At 40.8% G+C, this 22,474-nt stretch overlaps 1 protein-coding gene across 2 annotated transcripts in view; it reads right to left on the minus strand.

Annotated features, from left to right (window-relative positions):
• Positions 1-22,474, minus strand: part of C5 (complement C5) — a 72,660-nt gene that overhangs the window by 34,724 nt on the left and 15,462 nt on the right. For both annotated transcript variants that reach the window (XM_083721582.1, XM_083721581.1), the window contains exons 7-22: positions 22,226-22,316; positions 21,165-21,270; positions 17,132-17,258; positions 16,298-16,413; positions 13,649-13,849; positions 12,705-12,908; positions 11,261-11,470; positions 10,584-10,733; positions 9,466-9,595; positions 9,246-9,311; positions 7,819-8,022; positions 5,749-5,833; positions 5,094-5,170; positions 4,153-4,292; positions 2,351-2,578; positions 1,314-1,374 (exon numbers count right to left, since the gene is read on the minus strand). In XM_083721582.1, coding sequence (XP_083577708.1) covers positions 1,314-1,374; positions 2,351-2,578; positions 4,153-4,292; positions 5,094-5,170; positions 5,749-5,833; positions 7,819-8,022; positions 9,246-9,311; positions 9,466-9,595; positions 10,584-10,733; positions 11,261-11,470; positions 12,705-12,908; positions 13,649-13,849; positions 16,298-16,413; positions 17,132-17,258; positions 21,165-21,270; positions 22,226-22,316 — 2,196 coding nt within the window. The remainder of the gene's footprint in view (positions 1-1,313; positions 1,375-2,350; positions 2,579-4,152; positions 4,293-5,093; positions 5,171-5,748; positions 5,834-7,818; positions 8,023-9,245; positions 9,312-9,465; positions 9,596-10,583; positions 10,734-11,260; positions 11,471-12,704; positions 12,909-13,648; positions 13,850-16,297; positions 16,414-17,131; positions 17,259-21,164; positions 21,271-22,225; positions 22,317-22,474) is intronic.

The raw sequence follows: 22,474 nt of genomic DNA on the forward strand, positions 1-22,474 counted from the left end.
TATGCCATTACTAGAGCTAAAAAATAATAATTGTGTACTATGTTAGCCTTATTTATTTCACTTTTCCATCCTGCCTTTCAAAGGTATACAAAGGTATACAAAGGATCAGACCTAGATCTTCAACAACGTCGTGTGCCTGCAGACTAGGGTTGGGGTGTAATTTTGTTTGATTCACATTTAAAGCCAAATCTACATAAATCAGACTTCCTGAAACAATGACATCAGGTATGTCCAACAGGTACATATATTGTGATCTACTAGCTCAACAACTTTTGTAGATCACTGCCAGTTTTTTTTTATAGTGGGAGTAGATCTCAGTCTCTTGAAAGTTGGACATGCCTGAATTCACATTCATATGAACTTTTCAATGCAGTTTGCCAACCAAGCAATGTGTACGGAAAATGCATATACTGTACTAAGTAAAGTGCACTTAAAAATGCATCTAATCATGAAAACAAATTGCTCCACAAAAATGTATGTGTTAGGGTAAGACTGCATACAAAATGTGTACATTAGGAGAAACACACACTAAAATTCTGATGAATTTTCATAAGGACTTCTATAAAATTGCAAAATGACATAGAAATGTGGAGAAGTGAACTTTAGATTACAAAACTGGCAAATTCACCCACCCTTACTTCAGACTGTGCTCATATCTGATGTCAATGCTATAATGATGCTAACTTACATGGGAATGAGCTCCATTTAATTCAATGGGTCTCACTTCTGCACAGACATAGTTAGGATTGGGACTGGCTTATAAGGAAAGGCTCACAGCAGAGTTTGGGAGGCAGGAGGCACGCTATGCAGTGACTTAAAAATAATAACCCACATGCTAGTTCCCTTTGTAAAATACCAGCAGGGTCCTGCCTGGCATTGCTCATGAAGTCTAAGAAACCAAATAAAATATAAATCACTGTAGTTTTGGAATCAATGCATTTTTAAAGGTTTCATCCTGCTGCCTTGATTTAAAATGGCATCCAATTGTATCTGAATATAGACAAAAACCCACTCCTTAATCTAAGGAACATTCATGTAAAATTTTGTTATATCTGAAGAGGTGCCCAAATGCCGAGTGTACCTTCCAAAATAAATAGTTTAATCCATACACAGTGCAATCCTTTACATGTCTACTCCTTAGGAGACTCTTCTGAGATCAAAGGTACTTATTCCCAGGTATGGGTGTACAGAACACATGCCCAAGTGACTGTCCTAACAGCAAATCACATGAGCATGATAATGCTTATCTGAAAGAGAAAGAATGGATCAGGAAAACTGAATGGAAGGGAGGGGGAAAGGGTAATTTGCCATACCATAAACACCCTGTGGGTCCAGCGTGTGACCTTCGTGAATTTCCTTTCTTATCCCTTCAGGCTAAAACCAAAGAATAGGGAGATAACATTATGCAGGCCTGTCAAGCAACATTTGCTTATTCATTCCCCCACCCCAAGAATCTCTAGCAAAAACTAGTTTTTAAAAAGATATCACATGCAACACACACGAAACACCCCAACAACTTTATTTGGGGACTGAAATCCCTGCTAGTGCTGGTTACAGTTCATTTATAACTGAATCAGCAGAGTGAAATATTAAATTACAACTAGCGACAGAAGTTACAAATGTTCCCTGCAAAAGGGGACTGAGAAGCCACCAGGAGGAAAGGATATGGCAATCAGGCACCCTCCATCATTCCAGGTACAGGTATAGGTAAAGGGTAAAGGGTAAAGGGACCCCTGACCATTAGGTCCAGTCATGACTGACTCTGGGGTTTTGGCGCTCATCTTGCTTTATTGGCCGAGGGAGCTGGCATACAGCTTCCAGATCATGTGGCCAGCATGACCAAGCCGCTTCTGGCGAACCATGGAAATGCTGTTTACCTTCCTGCCAGAGCAGTACCTATTTATCTACTTGCACTTTGACATGCTTTCGAACTGCTAGGTTGGCAGGAGCAGGGACCAAGCAACAGGAGCTCACCCCGCCGTGGGGATTCGAACCGGCGACCTTCTGATCGGCAAGTCCTAGACTCTGTGGTTTAACCCACAGCACCATCCGTGTCCCACAGGTACAGCTCAGTTTTTTCCTCCACCTACCAATGCCCTGCCACTAAGGTTACCAGAAGGAGAGGAAGCAACAGCCTTTCCACTGTCCTCAGACCCAGCTATGTGACTTGCATTCTGTTGAATTTTGCAACTAAGAACTTGTCGTCCTGGGTTTGCTTTCCCCCCTCCTCATCCCTCGTCCCTTTAATATGTTGTGAGAGGGATTAAAATCACGAGTGCTTTATAAACAATCATTCATTTCTGATTTGCAGGGGTGGGAAGGCTTTTCAAGAAAAATAGCTTGATCTTACCACAACTCTTAATGTTCTCACAAGGACTTCATTGACAGAATCACCCTTCAGTGTAAAGTTGATGGTGTGGAGGCCTGTCTCCAGAGGGAGAATCTTGAATGTTGCTAAGGCAACTGATGATCCCTGGAGATCCCGACGCCTGCAAATGGTTTCTTGGATACCGTGCTGTCCAGTGCTCGTGCCTCCAAAAAGGCAAATGCCTTCACCCACAGATACCTTAGTGCAGTACTAAAGCATGTGTCAAAAAGGGTTAGAAGAGGTTTCGCTCAGCTGACTCAGTAACATGTAGCTTATAAGCATGTGCAAAGAGGTATTTTCTTTCGTTTGCCCTGAATCTTCCAACATTAAGCTTCATTGGATGTTGCCTAGTTCTAGAGTTATGACAGTTCTAGTGTCCGCACCTCCTTTCTGATTCAGAATGGAAAAGGAAGGTGGGTGCCCAGTTCTGGCATCCGATGAAATGTGGATATGTTTCAGTGAATGTATTCAACATAGCAGAGATCGACTAATAGCAACTAAGCAGGAAGTGCAAATTATCTCACACACATTACAGAGTTTTGTGAGGCTACTTAATGAGACTTATTGGATGTGCCACAGGCACCCACAGGGATTCACATTATAAAGTGATTTTTTAAATAGAAATTTTGCATTCATAATCTCAATGGAACAATTGAAATTTTAGTAATTTTTGACTGCTGTGAAATTTTGTTTCACTTGATCTTCCAGTGTTAAGTCTCATCACTTACAGGGAACAATATGCTCTTTGTAGGGGTGGAAGGCTCTCTCAGTTTTGGTTCTCTCAGTTTCTCATTTCTCCAATACAGTGGTACCTCTACTTACAATCACGATCCGTTTCAGGGTGCCGTTTGCACCCCGAAAAATCTGTAAGTAGAGTGCCACTACTGTGTGTGTGCGAAGCACAATAGAGTGCTTCTGCGCATGTGTGAAGCATGCAGATCGCTTCTGCGCATGTGCGCATGGCGAACCCGGAAGTAAACACTTCTGGGTTTGCTGTGTTCATAATCTGAAAAGCCACAACATGAAGCAAACGTAACATGAGGTATGACTGTATTAAATTCAGTTCTCCACATTTCTGCAGAAAACTTTTTTTAAAAAAAACCTAATGAAAATTACTCAGCATTTTAGTGCAAATTTCTCCTTCATAAGCACTTTTTTGTAAGCAGTTTTGACTAATAAGAGAAATTGCTTGCAAAAAAATGCATTTTACGTGTTATTTTCATTAATATATTCATTTTAATGCACACTTTAAATTTTTATGTGCAGTTTTTAACAAAACATTGGTTGGAGAACCGTATCATAAAATTGATATAAGTGTGAATTTCAAAGGATGGCTATGCTTGGGTTCTTTGGAAAGTGTGAATCTGATAGATAGATAGATAGATAGATAGATAGATATAGATAGAGATAGATAGATAGATAGATAGATAGATAGATAGATAGATAGATAGATAGATGATAGATAGATAGATAGATGATAGATAGATAGATAGATAGATAGATAGATAGATAGATGATAGATAGATGATAGATAGATAGATAGATGATGATGATGATAGATAGATAGATAGATAGATAGATGATAGATAGATAGATGATAGATAGATAGATAGATAGTTGGTGATAGATGATAGATAGATAGATAGATAGATAGATAGATAGATAGATAGATGATAGATGATAGATGATAGATGATAGATAGATGGATATAGATTTTAAAGTGAACTGAATCCAACATTTCCCCCATCCCTAACTGTTAGCAACATTTTCTGTCAGAGCCTTACCCTGGTTCTGGAACCTTTGTAATTGTAAACAGATCCTCTCAATTCTATCTGTTCTCCACGGACAACAGAGTAGGGAACATGAACATCTATGAAGACGTTTTTCATTACCTGCACCTGAAGTGCATCAGCAACACAGATACCTGTGTGAAAATCAAACAGGCAAACAAACAACACCATTTGTAAATAGTATTTAGTATTTAGTAATTAATTAACCAGTCAGTATTTAATAGCATTTACTAATGCTTTTTTAAAACTACTGATGCACTTTATACATATGGGTGAGCAATATGGTTAGTGCTAACAGAATTAATAGCTTAACATGTTTATTGAAATACTATTAAAATGCTTTTTGGGAAGGAAGGGCTTTTTGTTTTAAATCTGCAGACTGATGTAGGAAATGGAACAGAATGGAATTATGAGTCAAACACATGGAAGTTTATCCATTTCTTATGATGATGGTTAACATCGTGGATGTTTTTAATGCTTTGATGCTTTGTTTTGTTTTTTTAATTATGTATGGGTTTTATCATTGATGTTACAAACAACTTAGAAGGCCATATTGGCATGTAAGCAGTATATAAAACCCATTTTCTGATCTTAATGCCCTTACCAGGCAGTGCAGGGGAAGACGGGTTTAAAGTTGTTCAAGTTGGCAGCCATCTTGTGCCAAAATAGTCCTTGCTTTAACTATGCACAATACAAAGAAGGACTTCCCTTTTTCATCCTGAATCTCCCGCCATTCATTCTCTCTCTCTCTCTCTCTCTCTCTCTCTCACACACACACACACCTCCTGGGAGACATCCCAATTCTCCTCTGTGTATTGGACAAGTTGGTTAAGCAAAGCTGGAATCCCAGAGGTCCCCAATTGTCTCATTTTTCATATAAAATTTCACTCGCTCACTAAGAAGGGCTACAACAAAATGAGACATTTTATACATACCTTTGTCTGAAATGCTAACTCCTTGTATTTCCCAGGTGGTGATAGAATCTGGCAATGTCACAGGAAGAGCCTTTGAACTGCATTTATTAGGAGGGGGGAAGGCAAACACATCAAAAAAATGTAGCTAACAAGCATCAGCCAAAAATTTTAAAAAATATACTATAAAAATGGATTCTCTTATAGCAAAAATGTGTATATTAGAAATTTGCACTAAAATGCTGGTGAATTTTCAGCAGGTTTTTTTGAAAAATAAAAAATAAAATCACAGATTGTGGCAGAAATCCGGAGAACTGAAAAATGAGGAACTAAGAGAATCAAAACTCACAGATCTGTCCATCCTTACTTGAATAGCTGGGGACTGTGAGACCTCCAGGTATAGGGCGGTATATAAATTCAATAAATAATAAAAATTGAACCTGGGACCTTCTGCATGTAAGTCGTATGCACTGAGACAGTGCTCAATCCACTATAAAGAAGCTACCAGACAACTATCAGACCCAGACTGATCCATCTAGTTCAGTCCTGCTGGCAGCAGTTCTCCTGGGTTTAGGTGTGAAAATGTTCTCAGTAGATACTTTAGCTCATTCAAGAAAGCAGTTTCATTCTAGGCCACAGCTAAAGTCAAAATGACCGAGTCTCTCCCAGAGTACTGTACCTGTGAACTGGGTGAACCTCCCAAAGCCAGCTTTCAGGAAAATAGCTTCGGATCTCTGGATCCAAATTCAACATGGCATCAAGGGCTGGAAAATATTTTTAAAGGAATTTCAGAAAACTAGAAAAGTCAGCCAGTAGTCAGGAACTGCTAGGACCAGCACAGGGATGTGGAACCTATAGTCCTTAGAGATGCTGTTGGACTCCAGCTCACATCAGCCCTAGTCACCATGGCCAATGATCAAGGGTGACATGGGCATTTGTATGGATCAGTTTCCATATAGTGTGTTCGGTGGTACCTTGGGTTAATAACTTAATTCGTTCTGGAGGTCCATACTTAACTTGAAACTGTTCTTAACCTGAAGCACCACTTTAGCAAATGGGGCCTCCTGCTGCTGCCACGCCGCTGTAGCACGATTTCTGTTCTCATCCTGAAGCAAAGTTCTTAACGCGAGGTACTATTTTTGGGTTAACGGAGTCTGTAACCTGAAGCGTACGTAACCTGAAGCGTATGTAACCTGAGGTACCACTGTATTACATTTTCTCTCCCGCCCCCCGCCCCGCCCCTTTTTGGAAGTGGAGGCTAGTTTTTAATAGGTGCACCTTGGCTATAGGTTGTGGAAGACCTTTCAGGCCTTTTCTACCTATCCTAGGAGAACAGCGCCCTGGCTAACTCCAGCTACAAAAGCTGAGGCTGCTGAGCAGACTCTTGAGCTGAGGGAAGGTTTAGTCAATGGGTGTTGTTGGTTTTTTTTGGGGGGGGGTTGCTAATGTTGTTGATGTTAAATGTGGAAATTGTTCAATTTGATTGTGTTCTTTTTGATGTTTTGTTGTGTATGACTACTTCTGTTATGTTCGTTATGTAATTTTTTATATTTTGTGAGCCACCTTGAGTATTGAGTTTTAACTTTGGAAAGGCAGAATAGAAATAAAACGATTGACTGGTTGATTGCCATTACAGCAAATACTATTTACGTACTAAACATTTATAACTATAGTAGGAAACTTGCACGTTTAGGAGAATCTAATGGGAAATCTTGAGGAAATTTTGTAGTTCCATCAGCATCTCCACACTGTCAACATTTTGCAATAAGGATTCGATCAAAACTTTAGGGGTTGTATCCAACTAAGGTTGACCCTAAGTGGACACATTGAAATGAATGGACCTAAGTTCATCATGCTTGTTAAATTCAGTAGTACTACTTGGAGGACTAGAATCGGCTAGAACCCTGTGTTTATGTAGTTAAAGTACTAACAAATTTGCTTAATAATGAGGAATTGCAATTGGGGAAGTGCATTAAAAAGTGTGAGATGAATGAATGTCTCACTGGAAGATGTGTAAACACCCCAAAAGCAAATCAGGATGAAGGCAGTATGAATGCTCATTGCCATACAATCTTCCCATGAACAAATCAGTAAAGACAGGATATAATCTGTTATGAGTTTGGGGAAGGTTGGGGAACCAGTCAAGAATGTTCATCTGTGGATGAAGACTAGATGGTCACTTTAGTACGCCACTTTAAAGGAATAAGCTGGGCTGCAATTAGCTGCCTCTAAGTGAGAAAGAATCAAAGGTGTAACAAGTGGGACCAGGCTAAGGAGTTGCATGTGAGTGAGCTGGAAGAGATTGAGGCTGCAGGAACTGGGGATAGAGACATGACTTGCTCTGTGCGGGATCTAGAGCTGTGACGAATGGAAAAGCAATATATTTCGGAGTGTTGATACAGTGAGCCCCTCCATCCTATGCCCAAGGTGTGTGTGTGTGTGTGTGTGTGTGTGTGTGTGTGTGTGAATCAAACTGTATATCCTAAAGACTCCACAGTCTCTGTTGACCTTCTTAACAGAGGAACCGAGCCCTGGATAAGCGTACAACCCCATATCCACTGCTTAGGGTGGCATGCAACATCTAACATCCACACAAGCTTTCTGCAAGCAGATCAGGATGACTGCTTGAGCATCAGACCCCAATTTGGTTGGCTGACCAAAACATATGTTCATTCCATTCATCTCCTTTGTTTAAAATCCCCTGTGAAACAGCAGCATGCCTCCAAATGGCGTCATGTGGTAATGTTACCTTTTCTCGCCAGTATTAAAACCTTGTGAGTTTCATTCCGCCGCAGGTTTTCTGCAGTTTCGCAGCAGCGCTTAAAAGCTGCTATGCAGAGGCGACTACCAGACTTAATGCGGTTGGCTCTCTCGGCACAAGTTTGCATGATGGGATACAGTTCTGCTCCAGTTCTACAGCAGTTCTGAAGGTCTTGTCTTTTAAAGTAGGTTACTGAAATGACAATACATAATGCTAGTCTCTTTCTCATGGCATAGTAAAATCAGTACCAGTTTCAGGTTTGGGGCGTCTCCCTGTTAGGGATGTGGATAAAATTTATTATGGGAGTCCCCTTTCCCCATTTTCATTTCTTTTTGAATTTGTGTACTGCCTTCCTACATTGCTGTTAGGGATGGAGGGAATCTGTATGCATTTAAAGCTAAATCTTATCAAATTCAGACTTTCTGAAACAAGATGTGCAATGAAACACAAGCTGGCCTTTGAAATCATCTGAGTTTTGCAATGCAATACTCCAATCAAAAAATGCTTACCAGAATGCATATATTAGATGGAAGTGCGCATAAAAATGAAAATATAAGTGAAAAATAACATACAGAAACGCATTATATTAGGGGATATTGCTTCCAAGAATGATGGATTTAAAAGAGGATTTTTTAATATTCCCAAATCCCCTATAGAATGTGAAGAACTGAATTTAAGATTGAAAAGCCAAAACTGATGGATCCTTCCATCCCTAATTTACAAGGCAGTTTACAAGTCATTGTGAAAAACATGACTATAAAAATAAATACAACAGTTACTCAACAGGGAGAAATTTAATTTTGTTTGCATTTTTATGAGAAACTTCCTAATTTATGCTTCTCAAACCAATTAGGAGCTGAAAAGCAGCTTTCCTTTGCAATTCATACTTCATCAAAGTTTGTGATGCAGTTCTCCAACCAAATAATGTATATAAAAATGCATATAATAGAGAAATTGTGTGCAGTAAACACATATATGTGGAAACAACATTAAAAGTCATTAGCAGGGAAAATGGATTTCAAAAGTGTGCATATTAGTGAAAGCTTTATACAAAATTTTGTATAATGGGAGAAATGTTCACTAATATTTCCATGAGCATTTTTTAAAATTGCAGATTGATGCAGAAATGTAGAGAACTGAATATAAGTTTGGAAAAATGAGAAACCAAGAGAAGATGAAATAGACAGATCTATCTGTCCCTGTCCTCTGGGCAAAATGTTAAATTCGACTCCCATCTGTGGCAGCCACTCCCCATCTTAAGTTACCCATAATGCAATGCCCTAGCCCTTAGATCCCTTAGATCTATGAAATTATAGATATGATTAACAAAACCAAATAGATTTCCCACAAATTGCTTGGTTCCTCTCTTCCATACAAAAAATGCTATTAAGTAAAACATCTGGCATATGCTGTACCCATTTTGTCAATTTCCTCTTCAATGGTGGACCGTGAGGATCTTACAACCGATTGACAAGCTTCATCTGCGGAAACAAATCAAAGATAAAACCAGTGGCAATGGAGAGAAAGGTGATTTTATAAAGCTGGCAGCGAAACGAAAAAGCCTTGACAACCTAGATATTTAGGGAGGACTTGCGAAAAGGTGTCACTTTGTGGTTAAAAGGGATGGGGGGGCACCTGTTTCTGTTGAATCATCAGCATTTGCATTGGTCAGGAAGGTGAGTCCAGCCCTTCGAAACACGTCAACATTGCTTTGTCCCCCACCAGCACCACAACCAAGGTCACTTGTTTCCAACTGCAAAAGTGCCTAGGGGGGAGAAAAAGGACAGGAGGGGAGGACTATTTTCAGCTTATATTATCAGGGGTAAGAAACCAGTGAGCCTCCAAATGCCACTCCCACCTTCCCTGACCATTGGTCATGCTGGCTAGGGATAATGGGAGTGGGAGGGCCTAGGAAACACCATATACAGTGGTACCTCTGGTTACATACTTAATTCGTTCCGGAGGTCCGTTCTTAACCTGAAACTGTTCTTAACCTGAAGCACCACTTTAGCTAATGGGGCCTCCCGTTGTTGCTGCGCTGCCGAAGCCTGATTTCTGTTCTCATCCTGAAGCAAAGTTCTTAACACGAGGTACTATTTCTGGGTTAACCGTGTCTGTAACCTGAACCGTATGTAACCTGTAATTTAAAACCACTGTACCACTGTAATTTAAAACAAGGATGAGGAACCTGCGACCTTCCACATGTCACTGGACTACAACTCACATCATCTACTACCATTGGTCTTCAACTTACACCTGCCCCAGCCACAATGGCCAATGGTCAGAGATAATGAGAGTTGGAGTCAAACAATATTACATTCTGTATATTTAAATGAACTTATTCAAATATTATATATTCGTTGTCAAAATACGCATGCTGTAAATATGAAACATAGACGTAGGAAAACTCAGGCCCTGGAGCCGAATGTGACCCGCTCCCAAGGTCAGATTACCCACTGGCCCTGCTTTGCACCCTCCTTGAGTGTTTTTGCCTGGCCGGAATGTTTCCTTGAGCTCTGGTAATGCTCCTTATTTGTCTAGCTAGAGAGAGGTATGTGAATGTGTGTAGTAACTAGACTACTGCATGAAGTTAACATTTATATTCACAGTTCTGCCCACCATGGGCATGTGTGCCCCCGGAAGGTGGCCCCTGAGGGATTGACGCCCTTGGGCTGAGAAAGGTTCCCTGCCCCTGGTGTAACACAATGCAAACAGGTTTTTGTTTTGTTTTGTTTGGAGCACAAGTACGCAACTCTTTCCATGGGCCTTGTCTTCGATCTTGTGATGCCGTAGATTGCCACATCCATAGATGACAAAGCAACCAAAGAGTCAAACTGGGTTTTCAAAGAAAGCAAAATGGAATCTCCTGGGCTGTGTGACCTTTCACTTGTTGACAATTTAACCTATATAGGAGAAGAGAGGGAAAAAGAGGATTCACTAAAGGAAATCCATTATTTCAATGGTACCTAACTGGGTCCCAGTTTTCTCTAAAGTATGTGCATTTAAAAAAAAAATACACACACACAATGGAGAAAATCACACTCCTCTAAGGTTTGAAATTTAGTCGTCCCCCCCCCAGGTAGCACACCTTGAGTCCTAGTTCTGGGAGAAAGGCCATACATACATACATACATACATACATACATAACTGGGGTTCAGCATACATATAAATCCATATATTAGTTGGAGGTGGGGAATTTAAAATGCATTATTATTTTTTGCAAGATTACTTTGAAAAAATGTGCTTTTGGGCAATGTTGCTTTAGAAAAAGGTGTTCTCATAAAATTTTTCATGAGGACAATTTTAATCTTTTTTAAAGATGCAATGAAATAAATTGCAAAGTGATGTGGGGAAGTGTTCAGAAAAGTGAGAAGAAAAATGGGAGAAACCAAACTGGTCAGTGTCACCAACCCCTTACGTGTTACTCACCTCAAGGCTGTTTCCACATTTCTGTTCTACATTTAACCAGACTGAATCAGCTACCAACTCTGCAGCTCCCTCTCCTGTAACTATGTAGTAGACAAGTAGGCGGGCTGAAGGGACCATTTCCTTCGTTAGCTGAAATCTTAGACTTTGATAAGTGGAGTCTTTAACTCTCTCCTGAGTCCCGTGGGCTTTTATTTTCCCTTTGGATAAGATCTAAAGGAAAGGAGGAAAGGAACTAAGTTATAAACAATGGGCTTTGGATGAGAGAGAGAGAGAGAGAGAGAGAGAGCGCTCCAGGGAAGACTGGGAGAGAACCCTGCTTGAAACATGGAGAGCTGCTTCCAATAAGTGCAGATGATACTGGGCTTGGCCCTGACTCAGCCACTGGCAGAGGAAGAGGAATGTGGGGGGAGCACACCACCCCCAGCAGCATGATCCCGGTGGGGTGCCATCGCGGCTGCCCCCCCACCTGCACTGGGCGCCACGCCCCCGCAGGTGGTGTGCCATGCTCGCAGGACATGCACCACACCCCTGTAGGTGGCATGTCACGCCCCCGGGACGCGCGCCAGCCCCGCCCCCGCTTGCTCCCCCCGCCCCGGTGACGGAGCATGAAGCTCTGCCACTGGACTCAGCATAAGGCAGCTTCCTACAAAACTGACATTGAGAATCAACAATGTGCTTTGCTTGATGAAACCCTAAAAATGCCAGAGTAATTGGCAGTGAAATTGAAGAGGGCAATTTCAAAGAGTTAGAAGAGTGTAACTTGCTCTAGAGCTACAATTATTACGGTGTCGTATCTTTCTGAGACATATCATAGCAGGAGGTAATTTACAAGACAACATGTTGTGTGGCAAGTCTATTGGGTTGTATCTAGTGTTAGTCCTACTCAGAGTAGACCCATGGAAATTATTTGGCCTAAGTTAATCATGGTCCTTAACTTCAACAAATCCACTCTCAGTAAGACTGGTACTGGATACAACCCCCTATCCACTGCTTAGAAGAAGCTCTTTGTACTTCTCTTCTCATTCAGAATGGAAGGGTAGCTGGGTGTCCAATCCTGGCAGCAAATGAGATGTTGGCATGTTTAAGTGGGGGAGAGGTTTCAACATAGGAGAAAATGAGCCAGTGCAGACCTGAGCAGGAACAGTGAAAGGTCTCATGCACATTATGAGTGACTGAGACCCTTTGTTGGCACCATAGGAGGTATATGTAAGCAACACTGGTGCCTCTGCTTTAGTATACATAACACTGAAGAAAGCATAGTAAGAGATAGACTTAAATACTTGTGAATTTGCTGGTCTTTTGTGTCGCCCAAAATCTCCTGGCTGAGGTGGCAGCTTCATGGCATGCAATGGCAGGATGAGACCTGAAAGCTTGAGGGACAATTCAATGCAATTCAAGACAACACATTAAGAGGCAAGTGGGTTGTTTTTTTCCCTGTGCGTACCACATAGCTATAGTGATGTATTTTATCCAGATAGTGGCTTGATGGGTGTATGTTGATGTGAAGGGTATCACCCACACGTAGCAATTGGTGGTTTGAAGCCCAGTCGATATACAGGTAACTTCCACTGAGGGAAGCATATGATTTTGCCTCGTAGCTTTCACTGGCCTGATTTTCTTCTGGTAAACTGGTATCTGCGGTTTTTATCTGGAAATGATGGGAAACAAAATGAAATTAAATCCACAGGGGCAATAAATGTCTAGTACAAGTCAACAAGCAGGAAGGTCTAGAAAATATCACTCGCTCAGAAGATAAGCATTGCATGCAGCAGGTCCCTGGTTCAAACCCCAGCAACTCCTTGTAGGGCTTAGAGTTCCGGCTACATGAAACCCTGATGAGTCCCTATCAGTCCGTGTAGGCAATGTTGAGCTAGATGAACCAATGGTCTGACTCAGCATAGTGCAGCTTCCTTTGTTCCGATAACCTCCTATCAGCTGAGGGTCCACTTATTTTGTCATGACTGCCATTCCTTCCCCCACACTCTGGGAACCTGAGGGTGCCTTGAGAGCCACTGACAAGTCAGTACTGACAATATTGAACAAGGTAGACCAATGATCAATATAACAGATGAATCAATTAAATGTTGTAGTTCAAGTCTTAACATTAAACACATCTCATTTTCCCAACACCTCTTGCTGTCAAGTTTCTAAATATGGTTTAAGACAGGCACTCCCCCTCCATTGGGGGGGCACACACAGTATACTTTTTAATAGTATTTTTTGTTGTAATGCACTGTGTTTAAATATAAAAATCCAGTTTTCAAGGTCACCCATCTGAACTAGAAAGCGGGGCGGGGAATGTTCCAAATGCGCTGCACACAGGCCAAAATATACAGTCTCAAAGTACATCCTGTACAAGAACGGAAACCCGAAAAGAATTTAACTCACTCGAAACTCCAGCACTTTGCAGTCAGAAGGAATATTAACCACAAATAAAGCTGTCCCGTCGTTCTGGCTTGTTTGCCTTCTCCCAGATTCTGCACCTTCTTGAACTAACACGTTCTCTTCCATTTGCTCATTGAAAGCAGTAGCCGTGAAGACAATGGGTATGTTTCTAGCAGGGGCATCTGCCGTATCCTTCACCTGCACCTATTAGCACAGAAACAAAATCATTTCACTATAATACAATCTTCTTTTAAAGCAGGGAGGGGAAACCTCTTTTCAACCTGAGGGCCACCTTCCATGGGCCATGGGCCAGCTAGGGACAAAATTGAGCAGAGCAACAGGTGTCATTTTTACCTTTGCACTGTTGAGTAGTTTATAACACGGACACATACGATCCTAAAATTCTCCAAAAAAAACCCCCAAAAACCCCAAGTTAGCTGTACTACATACACTTGCTAGAAAACTTGATACTGATTAGGATCCAGTCAATGTCTAAATCTCAGGTAAAGATTTTTGTGTGAGAGAGAAAGCTTCTATCCACAGAATCATAGCACTGTAGGGTTGGAAAGGGACCCTAAGGATCATCTAGCCCAACCCCTGCAATGCAGAAATATGCAGCTGTCCCATACGGGGAACGAACCTGCAACCTTGGAGTCATCAGCACCACGCACTAACCAACTGAGTCATCCTTGAGATTTTCTAGGCTGTGCCCATGTATTAAGACAAGCCACCCGAAAGCTATCTGGAATTAATTACTTTCGCTTCAGGCAAAAGGAGTCTTACAAAATTAAGACTTGGTGTTATGCCCTCAGTGTTTCCGAATGGTGTTTATAAGGAATTGCCTTTGGGGCACCATTTCTTTGTGTGTCGTTCTGCTCGCTACATCACTCAGTGTCCTCTACATAAATATCTGTCTGAGTGAGCTGCTCTGGTTCGCCAGAAGCGGCTTAGTCATGCTGGCCACATGACCCGGAAGCTGTACACCGGCTCCCTTGGCCAGTATAGCGAGATGAGCGCCGCAGCCCCAGAGTTGTCCGCAACTGGACCTAATGGTCAGGGGTCCCTTTACCTTTACAATAGCCGCAGCCAGGAGTGGGGATCATAACATCAAGTGATTTTGTGTGCACTCTGCTATTGGACAAGGAAAATTATGTTACCTTGCATGCATCTCTATTTGATTTAGCTGCCAGTAAAGTAAGAGCCAAATTTTTGGCTTTGCTGTGAATGTTATGGCTTACAGCTAAACAAATAAAATTGTTAATATTCTTACTACTGCTGAACTCTACTGTCTGTACAGGTAAACAACAAGGGAATGAAGCACAGCCAGATAAGGTGTGACCTGGGGAGAATCTGAGGGCCAGATAGTGAGGCTTAGAGGCCTACATTCGCTTCTCTCTCTCTCTCTCTCTCTCTCTCTCTCACACACACACACACACACACACACACACACACACACAGGCCTGAGGCACATCACCCACGTTTTAAACCATTTTCTTGTACAAAATATCAGTATTCTTTTATTATTAGAAATCAGAGACAGGTAACTGTTACCACATATATAAAAAAATCAAGGGATTCCCAGTTCAGTCGTAAATCTGAGCTGAAACCCTCTACAGTTTTTCACAGGCAATGACAGCAGTGTCAAAACTAACATCCATTTTCAATTATTTTTTGGCATATTTATTGTTGTGAACCACCATGAGACCTATGGATATAGGGTGGTATACAAATTAAGTAAATAATAATAAAATAATAATAATTGTTGAGTAAATGTTTGCTTATTTATGTATATTGCCTTCACTTTCGGTTGCCATCACTTGCCCTCAGTCCTGCTATCACATAGCCAAATATGATTGGCTATGTGGTGCTGTGATGCCATCCTGTTCACTGCCGTGGGATCCCTGACTGAATGGGACCAACCCATGTGACCAGGAAGCACGAAGAAACAGCATCAAGGGAAAATCTGCCAAAGGAGCAGCAGCCAGATGAAACACTGGCACCAAACAGAACCGGGTGGGGAGAGAGATGACAAATATTTGCACAAACTAAGTGGATTTATTTGGGAACATTTCTTCCTCACTATCACACCAAATAATAACGTTCTACCATATAACGTTCTCCAATTTGGAAAAGAGGGATAAATTTTATTTAGTTCACTTTTAAAGGAAAATGTGCCAAACCTGCACTTTATAAAATAACACTATGCCAGCCTGCATTCGTTCCTCATTTAATCTGGATTTACCCATTCTCATTCATTCGTTCATTCATTCAAAGCATTTATACTGTTCGCTTCAGCTGGAAAACCTCCCAGAGTGGCTTACAAATTGATTAAAAAAACAAACAGTCCCTGCCCTCTTACTTAAAATCTAAAAAGATATGGCAGGTGGTGGGGAGGGAAGAGGAAAACAAGGAAATTAATTTTTCTGGGGGAAATCTAATTAAGTTGTGTTTGTTTGATCCTGTTACTGGTAATCAGCTGGCAATCTCTGAACAATCAATTTACATCTTTAAGCCCCCTCATCTGGACACAAACTAATGTTCTTTCTTTTGAAGGAGTAGATGCTGCATGGGAGCAGGGATCTCACGATGTTGTTATTAGCGTAGTATGGTAATTCCGCTGACTGTGCATTTCCTTTAGTCATGTTAACCAACCTTAATATAGAAGGGGAGTCCAGGCTTCACAAAAAGAGGAGTAGCAACCAAATTGAGTTTGTAAGGTGACAGAACATAATGGACACTGAAAAGTTCACTGTCTTCGCTATGGCCACCTGGCAAAAAAAATAAATGTTTCTTGTAAGAAAAAGGACTGAATAATAATAAAAAAACACCAGTGTCATGTTAGCCATCCTGAGTTTCTTTCAGAAATAAGCTTTGTTTAGAACAAAATAAATAACTATTCTAGTATGAATTTTGGCAAATAAATGAACGTTCATGGTTGGTTGGTTGGTTGGTTTAAGAAATATTGCTTTTATTGATAATTTAAATATTTCTTGTAAACAACTTAGAGGTTTTACTACAAGTAAAGTTGTATATATCAAGTGGTCTATATTAACAAATGCAATAAATAGATAGTAAATTTATATCATGGTTCCCCCTTACTCTTCTTTAAACAAAAATGCTCCAAATATTGCAACCTTTCTTCAGAGGCAAGTTGCTCCACCCCCTTGCTGATTTTGGTTGCCTTTTTTCTGAAACTTTTCCAACTCTATACTATCCTTTTTGACATGAGGAGACCAGAACTGAACATGGTATTCCAAGTGTGGTGACACCCAGTGCTCCCCCCCCCAAAAAATGTCTAGGGATACTCTCATTTTCCTGCTCATATTGAAATACTGCCCCTCAATGAGGCCAAACTTAGATTCACAAAATGTTTAGGGGTATGCGTTCCCCCTGCGTCCCCCTAGAAAAAAAGCATTGGTCACACAATATGACATAAGTGGGGCCAGAGATAGTGTGTGTGTGTGTGTGTGAATGTGAGATAATTACCTGTGGATTCCAGCACTGAAGCGGCAATATAAAGTATTGCGCCATCAAGTTCCTGGAGACTGCCGTAACCTAGTTCACCAACAGCTACTTTGCTGTTAAAATTGCACTCTGCTAATCCATTCTCCATCTGATGATCAAGATACATAACAGTATCAGAAACTATCGAGGCACAGAGACAGTTTTATTCATTTTATTTACAAAAAAATTCTATACCACCTTTCATCCAATGATTTCAAAGAGGTTTTTAAAAAATACAGTTATGTTTCATCTGCACTATACATTTAAAGTAGTATCATACCACTCTAAACAATCATGGCTTCCCCCCCCCACAGAATCCTGGGAATTGTAGTTTGCTAAAAAATGCTGAGAGTTGCTGAGAGAACTCCTTTCCCCCTCATCTATATACAATTCTCAGGGTGCTTTTACTGTACAACCCTCTTTCCAGGGAACTCTGGGAACTGTAGCCTTGTAAGGTGAATAGATCCACTAATTTCAGGGAGTCCAATCTGAATATAACTTAGTTGAATGCAGCATATACTGCCAATCCTGGCTCAATGGCATTGGCTGCCAATCACTTTCTGGGCACAATTCCAAGTGCTGGTTTTGACCTACAAAGCCTTAAAAGACTCAGGACCACAATACCTCCAGACCTGCCTCTCCCCTTACAAACTGACCTGGACCTCACAATCACCACCGGAGGCCCTTCTTTGTGTGCCATGAGAGATCTGAGGGGTGGCAACACAAGAATGGGCCTCTTCTGCAGTGGCTCCTTACCTGTGAAATGCTCTCCCCAGGGAGGCTTGCCTGGCGCCTTCATTATATATCGTTAGACACTAGGCAAAAACATTCCTATTTGCCCAGGCTTTGAGCTAATTAAACAATCTATGGCCTTTTAAATGGGGTAGGGGTATTGATTTTGTTTGCTGATAATAATAATAATAATAATAATAATAATAATATTCTATGTTGTAAACTGCCCTGTGATCCTCGGATGAAGGGCGGTATAGAAATTTTAACAACAACACTGAAAGGGCCGTGGGTTCCTTATCCCTGGCATAAAGCAATACAGTCAACCAATTAGACTTGGATAGCATTCTGCAACACAGTACCAACATAAGCCATTTCACACTATTGCGATGATACCCATTTCTAGCACCAAAGTGTTCATCAGTGGGATGGCTGACTGATTCACTTTTGAAATCAGGACACTAAACTAAAAAGAACAAAAATAACTTCATTCGTTGACCTAGTTTTGGGGACAAATGCTTCTGAATCCTGAAAGGAGCACCGAAATATTTGGCAGTTGTTTGCCGAATTACAAATCCTGGCAACTCTGAAGTAAGTTTCTCATTTTTAGCTGATCTGAAGAATGAAAAATTCTAAAGAACACCAACGTTTTCTTGCCTGGAAAATATATTGGCATCTGCCCAAGTAATAGCAAATATTTCAAACTGAGTTCCCAGAAGCAGCTGGAAATGGAAGCAGTTCAAAGACATGCACTCTCACCCACTCAAGGGAGGACCTGGCTGGAAGCCGGGTCTGCATCATCTTAAATCCAAGTAACTGATGTTTAAGTGGCTTGTGGACTGGGCTGTTAGTTAAAATGTGGAAACGGTTGGCTTCCAAGTCAAACCATTTATATATTTTTAAAGAGTGGAGATTTGGGATGAGGGGAGAAATTCAGTTGGGTTTGCATTTTAATTAACACTGAAACAATGCACCAACCAAAATGGTTTTGTTTTGTTTTTAAATTCTCCAATTCAAAAGTGTCCAGATTGCATATATGTACATAAATGTGTATTGTTAGTGAAAAATATCCACATTAAAAATGCATGTATTGTATATAATATATATATAAAAGTGAAAATAACACAAAAAATGCACATATTACTGAAAAGAACATTGGGAGAGAGTTTGCAGTTGGTTCCAAGTTGTCTATTCCTGCTATGAGACAATCTTCCTCATAAACATTTCTAGATGCCAATGGTGGCTGGTGCCTTCTAGGGACTGGTAGAGCATAAGGCAGGGAGCCCAGCAGCAGCTGGCACCAGAGCTAGTAACAGGCAGATACAACAAATTATGTTTCCCCCCCATCTACGTTCCTGCTGAGTCCTGCAAGGGCAACTTTGAACCTAAAGAGGAGGAAGCTGAGAGGCAGTGCCACCTCCTGGACTGCTTGTCGGTAAGAAGCCAGACTGAGACTGGTGGAGAAGTGCCCCCCTCGCCCTGATGGATGAGGTACCATTTGTCTGTTTCAAGAGAGTGCACCTCTGGGGATGAAGTCAAACTGCACAGGACTTCTCCAGGATGCGAGTTGGCAGTGTACAGTCATACCTCGGGTTACAGACGCTTCAGGTTCCGTTTTTTTCAGGTTATGGACATGCCAAAACCCGGACATACTGGAACGGGTCACTTCCGGGTTTTGACAGCCGTGCATGCACAGAAGCGCTAAATTGTGCTTTGTGCATGCGCAGAAGAGCTAAATGGCGGTTTGCACATGCACAGAAGAGCCAAATCGCAATCCGCGCATGCACAGACGCAGCTCTGCGGGTTGCGAACGCTGCTGGTTGTGAAAGTGCATCCCGCATGGATCATGTTCGCAACCCGAATGTCCACTGTATATAGAACTCCTAGGCTGCTCAGATAACAAGACTCCCCTCTCAGCCTCATCCTACATCAAGAGTGAAATTTATCCTTTACTTTTGAAGCATGGATGTAGGAAAAGCTCAAGTTCAAGCAGGCAAAATATACTGGTGAGCTGTCTACTGTGAACCTCTCATATGTGTTAGAATTGGTAGCTTTTCCATGCACACATGCAGAAGTGGCAACCAGAAAATGACAACAACAACAAAAATCCCCTCACACAGTTTCATGTTCGCTATAGGAAAATTCAAGTGCACTTCCATCATTCACAGCTGACAGCAAACCAGAATTATGTTTGCTCAAACAAAGTGCATTTCTGTAAACCACCCTGTGATCTCTGATTGAGGGTAGTACTGAAATTTACATGATAATGATGATGATGCACCTGGAACAACAAATCCAGAGATTTTTGCTGGGAAATGCACTAAAAAGCATAGGATGAATGAATAATTAGCAGGAATATGTTTAAATGCTACACAAGCAAATCAGGACAAAAGCGCAATAAAGTCCAGATATCATCGAACCGCCACATAAATTTTGTGCAAGCAAATCAGGATGCATGCTCAATAAATAGGTCCTCTGGGAGAGCCCTTAAATGTGCTCTTTCAGGTATAACAATGAAAAGCATTAACTGTGAATACAAATATTAATTATTATAGATTTGGGGACACACACCCCAAATCCTAGAAATTAATAAATGGTAGGATTTTGATTATTTGGAGTGTTGAAGGGAAACTTGCAGGCCACTGGGAAAATACAGGCTAAACTTTCTTTCCAAGCCAGGGCCTCACCTGGGATTGAGGCATTAAAATGACGAAATGTCATGTTAGCCCATCTGAGAGCCTGAGCGTGGGAAGACAGGGGTTGCCGTGGTGACAGGATGTGGGTTCACAGTGACAGGAAGTGTCTTTTAGAACAAGGTGTGCTAGGAAGAAGATGGGGAAGAAGAAAGACTGGAAGAGATGCCTTTGACTCCACGTCTGAACTGCCGTAGGAGACAAGCCTTGCTTGAAAGGACCATGCTGTAAGATCTGGACTTTTTAATAAATTGCTGGTCCGAATGTGTTTTGTTTTGTTTTAAAATGTTACATGGTCCTGCTAGAGTACGGCTTACTTTCATGGAAAATCAACAAGGCATCAACTGATGTGGCCTGGCTTCTCAAGCCAAGATAAAACCGTTCTGTGATGAGGTACTGTCTGCTCAATTTCAGTCCAAAGTAGCTTGTGGTTTGTTCATGTTTTCCTTATACCCTTGATAGTACTAGTTTAAAATTGGAATGCTGACACTCAGTAACTGTCAGGGTAAACCTGGAGACAGATCTAAACCTCAGAAGCTACACTGGGAACTGTGACAGGAGGCCTGATGTAATTATTTTTAATCCAACCTTACCTCAATGCGTTGCAATGCTCTGGGAAGCATCTTTTTTTCAGCTCCTTGAATTATTCCAAAACGGACATAAACTTGAGCATTAGCCAATCTCTTGTTGTAAAAATATCTTGAAAATAACAGCAAAGTAGAAATATTATTATTATCACTACTATTACTATTGCTGCTGCTGCTACTATTACTATTATTATTTCAATTTAGTACCCACCCTTTATCATAACACCACAGGGTGAGATACTACAATTTAAAAGACATTATTAAAAACAGTTCAAAACAAAACCACTCCACCAGTTATTGACACTGTTTCACAGAAAACTATGAGCTAAACTTATAGTAGTAACTGATTTATTTCAGACAAGAAGGGTTTTGTTTCTTTGTTTAAAAGTGTATCACAATGAGGTAAAGAATGAAATTTCAGAAGCATTGGGTTCTGTCACATTAATCCTACTTGGAGTAGGCCCACTGAAATTAACTGACAAGAGTAATTTAGGTTGATTAATTTCAGTGGGTCTACTCTGAGTAGAACTTAGTTAGATTAACATGTTTTTTGAGCTATAATTTTAGCTTCAATATATGTTTTAACAATTCATTATAGTCTATTTTGGGGCTTTTAAGCTCTTTAACTTTGATTTTTATTGACAATTTTAATGTATATTTTATATTGTATGTAAACAACTAAGAGGTTTTATATTGTATCCATTGCTAGTCCTAATCAAAAAGGACCCACTGAAATTAATGCTCGTTACTAACTTAGATCTAGAAATTTCAATGTGTCCACTCAAAGTAGAAGTTAGATGAACATAACCTTTTCTTTACAATTACGTGGTATATACCGGTACATTTTGTTAGATAAACAACTTCAACCAATTATAGCAGAAAACAAGAGTACAAACAATTAAGAGGAAGAAAACCATGTTTTACATTCCAGAATCCACTACAGCTTTGCAGAGGATACAAGACAAGACTCTCACATTGCAAATCCCCCCCCCATTAAAAATAATTGCTTTTAAAAAGCAAACCCAAAGACAAACAAGAAGAATGCGATATGCACAAGCCCGCCTTACCTCGCTTTAATAATGATCCTGAATTGTTCAAATTGCTGAGAGCTTATAAAATTCTTTTCTGGTTCTATCATGACAGAGAAGCTTGGCAATGCTTGAAATGTGAAGTGGAAGAAAGCTCAGTTAAACCCTTTTACTTTTAAGTACTGTATAAAAGAGATCAAATCTATTTCTGCAGAACATTCCCTGCTAGGGCTAGCACCTGTTTTCACCAGACCTCCGTCCAGAGTTTGGAGGCATGTGCTTAGACCA

This window comes from Podarcis gaigeae (genome assembly GCF_964106915.1).
Source record: "Podarcis gaigeae genome assembly, chromosome: Z".
Classification (NCBI taxonomy): domain Eukaryota; kingdom Metazoa; phylum Chordata; class Lepidosauria; order Squamata; family Lacertidae; genus Podarcis; species Podarcis gaigeae.